The 10,956-nt window shown below is 40.2% G+C and overlaps 1 protein-coding gene across 1 annotated transcript in view; it reads right to left on the bottom strand.

The window, feature by feature from the left end:
* Positions 1 to 10,956, bottom strand: part of LOC123665840 (BTB/POZ domain-containing protein 7) — a gene marked incomplete at its 3' end in the record, with an annotated part of 50,649 nt that continues 39,693 nt past the window's right edge. Inside the window, exons 16-21 of the mRNA XM_045600073.1 lie at positions 4,717 to 4,888; positions 4,327 to 4,412; positions 2,999 to 3,076; positions 1,409 to 1,467; positions 711 to 777; positions 1 to 100 (exon numbers count right to left, since the gene is read on the bottom strand). Of these exons, the coding sequence (XP_045456029.1) occupies positions 1 to 100; positions 711 to 777; positions 1,409 to 1,467; positions 2,999 to 3,076; positions 4,327 to 4,412; positions 4,717 to 4,888 (562 nt within the window). The remainder of the gene's footprint in view (positions 101 to 710; positions 778 to 1,408; positions 1,468 to 2,998; positions 3,077 to 4,326; positions 4,413 to 4,716; positions 4,889 to 10,956) is intronic.

Below are 10,956 nucleotides of genomic sequence, written 5' to 3'. Positions count from 1 at the left end.
GGGGTAGTCCCTGGCCGTCAGGAGGTGGGTATTGGCGTTCGGAGCCATCGCGACGTCCGGAACCGCGGCCGACAGTCTAGCACGATTCCAGCTGCCACTCCTGGGAATAATACACGACACGTGTCGAAATTATACACTTTAAAACACATTCAATGTTACATTCAAATCTAGTGTCATTAAATCTCGATACGGTCTGGACGTGGACAGACCGGCGATGTGTAATAGCGGTCTCGTAGTACAGTGGCCGGTCTGTGACTGAGACTTTTTTTTATATATCACTAGCGACAAACAAGCGTACGGCTCAGCTAATGGTAAGAGATTACCGTAGCTTATAGACGCCTCCAACACCAGAAGCATCGCAAGCGCGTTGCCGACCCAATCCCCAATCCCCCCAGGAGCTCAGGTCACCTTACTCACCAACAGGAACACAATACTGCTTGAAAACAGTATTATTTAGCAGTGACCTTCTGTAAGGTCGAGGTACTACCCCAGTCGGGCTGCTCCATATTTTGAGCAGGAAATTCCTGCTGTGCCCTACCTCAGTTGATTTCGCTCATGAATTCCTCGTTAAGACTGTACTTTGTATCTAAATAAAGTCCGATCTAGTATCTAGGTACACAGTTCGCGACATGTCATCGAAATCGGTCCACCCAGTCAAAATTTCTGAGGTAACATACATAAAAAAAATCACAAAGTAAGTCAAAACACACCTGAGATGAGTGTCTGAAGGTCGCGCCGGAAGCTCCCTTCTGCAAGTTCCAGCGCGTTGGTTGTTATCTGTTGACAAAAAAAAAAAAAAAATTACAAATCTTTATATATATATATATCTTCTGTGCGTGTGTTTCATTGAGCTCCTCCTAAACTGACTTACGCTTACGCTGTTATCAGTATGTCAGCAACATAATTTGGTAGCTGTGTCCCAGAAAGGGCAACGTACTCAATAGTCTGCTTTTAGATTCGCTTACGGAACCCTAAAATGACAATATATTTTATTTTACAAATGGCACAAATAGTTTACAAGAAATTGTTTTAAAGTTAATTCATATAAGCTAAAAAACTATCAAATTTAATGTAGTGGAAAAGTACCGAGAGGGGGGGGGGGGGGGGAGAAATTCACAAGTTATATTATACTTCAAAATATTGGTGACATTCCCCCTCCCCTATACGCACTAAGCGATTCGCTAATACATTCTTGATCCGTACAGCCAAAGAATGGAACTCTCTACCAGCGTCTGTGTTTCCAGAAAACTATAACCTGGGCATCTTTAAGTCGCGAGTGAATAGGTTACTTCTAGGTAAGCGTGCTCCATCCTAGACCGCATTTTCACTTATCATCACGTGAAATAGTGGTCAAACGCAAGCCTATCATTGTATTAAAAAATATATAATTTACTAGGATAATACATACCAATAGAGGCGATGGTCGACGATCCGCCGGAAACGCAAAGCAACGAACCGGAACCGGATCTAAGGACACAAAAGAGGCGTTTGTAATTAAAATCTTCTCTCTTATTGGCTCGGCCTGTAACATCCCACTGCTGGGCATTCGTCCCCTACGTACAAAGGTCGGAGCTTAATCCACCACGCTGCTCTACTGATAGCGGATATACTCCCTACTATGAGTAACGATTGCTATCAGGTGTACATGATAACAACCGGGACCGACGGCTTGACGTGCTCTCCGAGGCACGGTGGTTACACCCACAAAGACAGACATCCAAAGAGGCAGGAATATTTGTAATTACAAATATCCACCCCGAGCGGAAATCGAATCCGCCATACATTGACTTTAAAAGTCCTTGCATTACTTTCAATACATGTTCAGTCGAGAATCGACCTTCGCTCTATTGTTCCACATCTCGCTGTAATACTAATAAACTAATACTAACCGACTTGGCGAACTTCGTACAGCCAAATTTTTTTTTTGTGTGTGAATATAATAATTATTTACATCGAAATAAAATACAGCCTTTCTATGTACGATTTTTATTTTTGTGTTACCCACAATTAGGAATTCTAAACATTTTTGAAAAATCAAAAATGTTTAGAATTCCTAATTGTGGGTAACACAAAAATAAAAATCGTACATATTAAAAATAGCATGGTGTCGTCTCCTGTCAAAGATTTTCATTGTAATATGAAACTTTGAATAGTTACGAGTCTCTGTAAAGAACTCACTATAGACGGCGCCACGGTTCGCTTAAACCGAAAGTAAAAATCATCATATCAAGAGTTTCGCTCTGGCGAGTATATCGTTCCATAGCTTAATTGGCTAGAGCGTCGACACGGTATGTCGAAGACGCGGGTTCGAATCCCGCTGGAGCGGTCAATTTTTGATATGATATTCAAAAATGTACAGCCTTTCTTTCAAGTTGGATAAAACCGCACACGGTGTGCAAATTTGATTAAAATCGGTTAAGTAGTTTAGGAGTCCATCGCAGACAAACAACGTGACGCATAATTTACATATATTAAGATCATAAATATAATACACAGGCCGAAGACGGGCAGCAGCGTCTTCGGTGCGACAAAGCCAGCCCTGCGGTCACCAACCCGCCTGCCCAGCGCGGTGACTATGGGTAAAACACATGAGTTCACGCCATTTTTGGTGCGAACTTGTGAAGGCCTATGTCCAGCAGTGGACTGTGATAGGCAGAAATGATGAAATGATGATGATGATGAAGATCATAAAGCTGAAAAGTTGGATCGTTGAATTGAAAAATGTGTTTTCGTGTTGGAGAGACCATTTATCAAGCACACAGGCTATATTTTCCTTCAATTTAACCCGAGCAAAACCGTCGGTCACAACTAGTGTTCTATATACGTGTTGTCATTGATTATCTCCATTTAGTTGTCAATAGAGCACCATCTATAGGGCCTGTGTCTATCCGCCTGTCCCTATCCTTCATCCCGGCTCAGGGAATCCCCGTCAGAGCGAAGGCATCCCCGACAGACTGCGATGTAGGACGTCGCCCACCAGTAGCACTCACTCACTCACCTGCAGCAGTCGTCGTCGCCGTCGCTCCTGCCAGCAGACGGTACGCGGGCGCCCCCCTCCCACTCCGCACTGCCCTCTCTGCAATCGAAACCGGTGAGATACTTAACTTTTTATTTTGATTTCGGTTTTAATTTTGAATTTATATTGAATATGGTGTATTTGTGATAATTTAATATACTGTAAATTTTTTTAATTTTAATTTAAATTGAATGTCATTATTTTTAACCTTTTAATTGATTGAATTTTGATGTTCGTTTTAATTTTACTTTTGTTTTAATTTTAATATTGATTTTTGTTTCCTCATTGATTTTAATTCCAGTTTTAATTGTAATATTTAATAATTTAATTGTTAAAAATAACATAGTTTAGGAAAAAAATGTAACTAACAAAAATATGGACATATTTCTGAAGTAACTTGTTATTATTATTATATTATTAACAATGGTTATGTCTCGTATATGTCATTAATGAAACGCCTCAATATCTGAACCGTACTAAATTATTAAAATCAATTCTTAAACTATACGTGATCAAAAACAAATGATACAAGCGCGATTTCATTTCGATCAGCGCCATCTGTTATGATATTTATGCACTAAAAGTTATTGTGTGATTTTTACAGCCTTCCATAGCGTAGATTTATTAATACGTTTATTCCAAACAAGGTCCATGCAATGATAAAACCGTATACTAAAATAATAGCGTATTCGATATAAATAAATATGAATGTTGTTAAGCGCATAACTCGAAAATGACTCGACCAATTTGGCTGATTTATTTTTTTGTATGTTCCTCAAGGCTTTCGGAAGATTTTTATAACAAAATAATAAAAAAATATTAAAAAATTAAAGAATTAAAATTAAAGTCATCACTCGGAAAACGTTACATTTATTTTACTACTTGCTGTGCCCACGACTTCGTCCGCGTTGAATTAACAAAAAAAAAATGTTATTGTTCAGTTCGCAGAGTAACAAAATAAATAAATTTCTAAAATAAAAGTAGCCTAGGTTATCTGCCGTCCGAACGTCTGAACGTCCCGTCAAAATCGCTCCAGTTATTTTAGATATCAGTCGGAACAAGCAGACAGACAGACAATAATCGTAAGAAATGTTATTTCGGTATATGTACCATGTGCACACACCTATATTCATTTAGTAAAAAGCGGTGATTTTTATATTACAAACTTGAGAGAAAAACTAATTTGTGGCTTCATCATTCGGTTTCAGTCAAATGCTGAAATCGGCAAATTTTCCATTTTAAATATCATGGTTTCCTGCTACACGATTGAAACATCGTTATGAAGGTGTTATGAAATCAACGAGTCGTACCGGTCGGCCGGCGCGTCCGCGTCGCCCAACAGTAGGTCGGCGCAGGAGTCCGGCAGCGACATCTCGCGGACTGCGCGCAGGGCGATCTGAGGGGAAACGGACTGTCAGTATTGGGGCAAGCGCATGGGGGCGAGGGACACACACACAAACGCGCGCGCGCACGCACGCACGCAAGCACGTACGCACGCACGCACGCACACACACACGCACACACGCACGTACGCACGCACGCACGTACGCACGTACGCACGCACGCACGCACGCACGCACAGCAGCACGTGCAGGCGCAGCGCCCTCTGCGCGGGCGCGGCGGCGCGTAGCTCGGCGACACACAGTCGCGCAGGGCCGCCAGCGTGCAGGCGACACACACACACACACACGCGCGCGCACCTGTCTCCGCACCAGCAGCGTGTCGGGCGCGTGCAGGCGCAGCGCCCTCTGCGCGGGCGCGGCGGCGCGCAGCTCGGCCACGCGCGCGCGCAGCGCCGCCAGCGTGCGCGCCGAAACGCACGCGCGCGCGCCCTCCGACCCCGCGCTGGCTCCTGACACACAAATAATACCACTTTACTCCTCGAGAAAAGACATGAGGCGCGCCGTACACCAAAAATCCTTCGAGGAGGGGGGGGGGGACTTGCAATCCTACAAAGCGGAGTCGTACAATCTCAAAAAGCAGGATCATGCAACCTCGCAAAGCGAAATCCACACGACAAAACAACAAAGAGTTTCAAACACCATCCCACGGGGTTTCACAATCCCACGGGATTCCATAATCCCACGGAATTCCAAACCTCAAATCGTGGATCCGAGGATCCTGCACTTTAAAAATGGTCGATTCTACCCAGGTGGATTGAATCAACCAGGATACTGCAATTGTGATGTTTTAATTTTAGCCTTTTTTCTAAGTTAAACATAATTTGATGTAAATCCAGTAAACAATTTTTCATTTACAATATAAAATATTTATTTTTAACCGACTTCCAAAAAAAGGAGGAGGTTCTCAATTCGACTGTATTTTTTTTTTTATGTATGTTACATCAGAACTTTTGACTGGGTGGAGCGATTTCGACAAATTTTCTTTTAATCGAAAGGTGGTGTGTGCCAATTGGTCCCATTTAAATTTATTTGAGATCTAACAACTACTTTTCGAGTTATATCTAATAATGCGTTTTTACTTGACGCTTTTTTCGTCGACCTACGTTGTATTATACCGCACAACTTTCTACTGGATGTACCGATTTTGATAATTCTTTTTTTGTTGGAAAGGAGATATCCCTAGTTTAGTACCATGATAAGGAAACTAGGATCTGATGATGGGATAGCAGAGAAATCGAGGGAAACTCTTGAAAATCCGCAATAACTTTTTACTGGGTGTACCGATTTTGATAATTCTTTTTTTGTTGGAAAGAAGATATCTCTAGTTTAGTACCATGACAAGGAAACTAGGATCTGATGATGGGATCCTAGAGAAATCGAAGGAAGCTCTTGAAAATCCGCAATAACTTTTTACTGGGTGTACCGATTTTAATAATTTTTAATTTAATCGAAAGCTGATTTTTGTCATGTGGTCAGATATAAATTTCATTGAGATCTGATAACTACTTTTTGAGTAATCTTTGATAACGCGCAGTTACTTGAGTATTTTTTCGTCGATCTACGTTGTATTACTCGTCGATGTAATTGAAGTCGGTTTTTTTTCGTTTGCGAGCAAACACAATTATTGTATTACTGTTGATAATCCTGAATAAGTTAATTATTAATGTGCCTGGTCAAAAATTATGTCCTTCCACAAGACAGTGGAGATGAGCACGCACCGTCACGTAACCGTAAGCCCTGCTTATTATCAGTTTCCTATTCCCTCCCAGGTTACGATTTAATCCGTAACGACCGTCTTGGGCGACCTGGAGGCGGCGTTGCCATCTACCTTCGCTCTCACATCTCCTTCAAAGTCGTTAGCCAAACTATTTTTCACGATGGGTATAGCCCAAATCACCTATTCTAAGAAATCCACCTGTCTAGTACAAAGCTCCTTTTGGGTGTTTATTATAGCCCATGACCCGCTGTTGACTATTTTGCGTCCCTTGAATATCTCTTAGAAGTACTTACACCATAGTATAGTCACACGGTAGTGATGGGTGATTTTAACACCTGCCTCCTTGAGCAAGACTACAGAGCTTCACGCCTACGCTTTCTTGTAAGCTCTCTAAGCATGCACATCCTTCCCTTGAACGCCACCCATACCCTACCCACATATTCTTCATCTCTCCTTGATTTGATATTTGTCTCCTCTCCAAACTTTGCTGTTAAGCATGGACAGTGCCCGGCCGACGCATTCTCTTACCACGATCTCATTTTCCTTTCATATAAAATCAGACCACCAAAGGCAAAGTCGAGAATTCTTCTGCAGCGCAGTTTTGGGGGTATGGAATTGAACCGCCTACGTGAGGATGCTGCTATTATCTGCTCATGCTGATGCTGGTCAGAGTTATTTATCTCTTCTGCAGTGGATGAAAAGATTGATATCTTTAACTCCCGCCTAATCCAACTACGACGTGCATCCATACCATGTGCATGCTCCTGTTGACCCGTGCGTATTAGACATCTGCCTGCTCCCTGGCTTACAACGGAAATTAAGTCATTACAGCTGCTAAAGAACAAAGCAAAAGTCAGATATAAGGCTGAACCGAGCCCGTCGAACAAGAAGTATAGAATATTCTCGGAATCGCTGCAACAAGACATGTTGGGATGCACAACGACGCCATATCCATACTTCTGTTTTAGAGGAAGCAGACTCTGCGAAAATTTGGAAATTCCTCAAATCACTAGGAGTTGGCAAAATCAAACAAAATATAGCTTCAAATTCATTTAACCTTAACCAACTTAATAAATATTTCATATCCTCTAGACTCTAGGACTAAATCTAACACTCTTAACCAATTTTCTGCTATTAGGACTTCTTCTTCTTCTTTGTTGTCATCATCTTGTACTTTTTCTCAATTGTCTGTATGTGATGTCAAGAAGAGCATATTAGCCGTTAATTCCAAAAAGGCCAAAAAAAGGAGGAGGTTCTCAATTCGACTGTATTTTTTTTTTATGTATGTTACATCAGAACTTTTGACTGGGTAGACCGATTTCGACAAATTTTGTTTTAATCGAAAGGTGGTGTGTGCCAATTGGTCCCATTTAAATTTATTTGAGATCTAACAACTACTTTTCGAGTTATATCTAATAATGCGTTTTTACTTGACGCTTTTTTCGTCGACCTACGTTGTATTATACCGCATAACTTTCTACTAGATGTACCGATTTTGATAATTCTTTTTTTGTTGGAAAGAGGATATCTCTAGTTTGGTACCGTGATAAGAAAACCAGGATCTGATGATGGGATCCCAGATAAATCCAGGGAAACTCTCGAAAATCCGCAATAACTTTTTACTGGGTATACCGACTTTGATAACTTTTGATTTAATCGAAAGCTGATATTTATCATGTGGTCACATATAAATTTTATTGAGATCTGATAACTACTTTTTGAGTAATCTTTGATAACGCGTAGTTACTTGACTATTTTTTCGTCGATCTACGTTGTATTACTCGTCGATGTAATTGAAGTCGGTTTTTTTTTCGTTTGCGAGCAAACACAATTATTTTCGTTTGCCTTGTAACGTTATACGTACATTATTTATACTAGTAAATTAAAATATGCTTAAATTTAATATTTTAAATACGTGAAATGAATTTTTAAAAGAAAAACATTAATTTATTATAATTAAATCTTGCATGAAAATCTACAGTAATTTATAAAACACAATTTTATCATATATTATTTTTTTCTACAAACAAATAATATAAATTCATCAACCGGCATTTATATGTTCGCGCGGGCAACATTTTATCTTTTCAAAAATTCAAATGAATCTTTTGTCTCGGGTTATAAAAACGGCAGTACTGGTCGCCGCCGCGTCATTCATTTTTTGAATTTTGTCTCGAGAAAGTAGTTAACGCACATCACATTTTTTATTACGGTCTCTAATACGGTGTCTAATATATATTTAAGCACCGTAACCGTAATCTCTAAAATTAGTGTGATCCTTGCTTAGCGTTGTCTCGATTGAACAAATATAATTATAGTGTCAGTGTTTATCGCCCCCAAACTGGGGTTTCGACGTTTGGTTCACCAATTTGGACGTATTCATCCACCCTTTCACCCCAACGACGAGAGTGCTCTCCGCCGGGTTTTGAACAACCCGTTCCTGCCGCCCCCGATAGCGGTCGATAGCGGAATCTTGCCACGCGACTCCCGGGATTATCACCTGCACGGCGAACCAGGAGAGTACCTGAGCCGAACTGCATTAGAGCTTGTGTGAATTGAGTGCTCGACCCCGCCCATATACATATTTTTTTATCTATTTCACTGGGTTGTATAATATAATATTTTTTTTTTTTTTTTTTTAAATTCATGGTACCCTGGTTTCATTTACATCCTTAATAGACCAAGGGAACCGTAACACTGGCGCCCAACGTGGGGCCTATCGTTAAGAATACCACAAACACAAGTATTTACCGACCATTTTACATAAACGAAATATAAATTTGTTGCCTTTGATGCTCGATGCTCGATTAATATATATTTTTTCGTAATTCTGTAACCTCTACTAATTCTTAGAAAAAATATTCAATATATTATTAGGTTTGAAACAATTTTAGCAATATGTTAGCGTTAAATATTTGAACATAAAATGAATTTTATATTCGTCTATGGCTTATTAATATTGTTCATTCATTTGCTCTTTATGTCTCTTTACTATACTTACAATATTACTCTATTGTCTGTGGTCGGAAGTACGCCATATTTGTTTACTATTTAAGACTCTTCCAAAAAAATAGGATATACTCACAAATACAGTACATACATTTTTAAATATCATATTGCTTGGTAACTATATGCCGATTCTTTATCAACTGTTTGTACACTTCCCTACCGCTTCTCTTTTTCTACACCATATCCTATGCCCAAAGGTTGTCTGGAAGAAATCGCTCTTAGCGATAAGACCGCCTTTGTACATCTTTCTTTGTATGTATCACCTTTTTGTAATGTTTCTTTTTAATACAGTTGCTCAAAAAGTGGCGTATTGCAGGGACGTATAGCGTTCGGGATGTGGGCTATTACATACTCGTGCTTTTTTTACCTTTCCCGAACTCGTGCGTTCTCTTTCCCAACTGTCAAAATAATGTCTATTAAAGAGAAAAAACAACCATGAAGTTTTTACTAAAAAATTCATAGAAATTTTTATGATTCGTGCAAATACGTATATTTCTAAAAAGAAGCTACTAATTTGTTTCAATATCAGATTTAATGATTTGATTGAATGAGTTTGGGTAGGTTTCATTTCATTTCATCTCATTAAATTTCATTTTCATTTCATATCCATAAAAAACTTCTACGGAAGACTTGGCTGTATGGGCATAGTTCTCTTTGCCTACCAGAATGGGTGAAGAAAAAAAAACTCTGTTTATATTCTACGGTTGGCGCCATTTTTCAGAAACACACACACGGCCCATTTTATCACTCATGCCGTTCTTTCTCTTATACTCATTCACCTCTAAAAATATTCTGACCACATCCCTATTTGCGTCACAAAAAAAGATATTAAAATGTCATTTTCGAAAATATTAATTATCTGTACGCTCGAAATCCGTATTTTAATAATTTTTATGTGTTTAAAATCATAAATTGATATTTGTTTTTAGTGAAATAAATAGTAAATGGAGTTTTACAAGTGTCCGTTAGCTAATATGTTGTGAAAGTGAGTGATAAATGCGGAAAAAACGTGAAATACGATTGACAGGGGTTTGTTTACCATTTAGGACTCTTCCAAAAAAACGGAATATAATGCTTTTGGTATGGGAACAGCCGACTAGTATATAGCTACAATTTTTTTTTTCGATAAACATACTTATAAATAATACATATATAAATATATAAATAAATATTTATATTACACCCAGACTCGGGGTGGGAATCGAACCCACAACCCTCGGAGCAGAAAGCAGGGTCACTACAAACTACTACAAACTGCGCCAACGGGCTAGTCAAAGTTTCGTTTAATTCTAGTAGTTCGAGACTATGTAACAGATGGTTTGGGATAACACCTGTGGTGGAAAGAGCTATTGGGATTATGTATACTTTATTTTGGTTCCAAATTCTATTATTATTATTATTATGATTATGATTGTGGTCGTCACCGTCCGCGTCGAGCTGCCGCCGCGCCGCCGCCACCATGTACAGCGTGTCCGGGATCCGCTGCGCCAGGCGCGAGCGCGCGCGCGCTATCTCGGCCTCGGGCAGCGCCTGGTCCTCCAGCAGCGCCTGCGGGCGACGACCGCAGTTAATATGTGAAAACAGTATTATTTAGCTGCGTTATATGTATAGATTATTATAATCTGGACGGATACTCCGAGTGTCGAGTGACACCGGCGTGACCGTGTCGGTGTGTTCAGGGTCAGTGTGTTCAGGGTGTACCTTGATCTCGTCCAGGTAGGGCAGGAAGCAGCGCGGCGGGCGGAAGGCGCCCCGCCCCAGCCACGCGTCCGCCGAGCCGCGCTCCGGATACTCCGAGTGTCGAGTGACAC

Source organism: Melitaea cinxia, chromosome 25 (genome assembly GCF_905220565.1).
Source record: "Melitaea cinxia chromosome 25, ilMelCinx1.1, whole genome shotgun sequence".
Classification (NCBI taxonomy): Eukaryota; Metazoa; Arthropoda; class Insecta; order Lepidoptera; family Nymphalidae; genus Melitaea; species Melitaea cinxia.
This window is presented reverse-complemented; position numbering and strand designations above follow the sequence as displayed.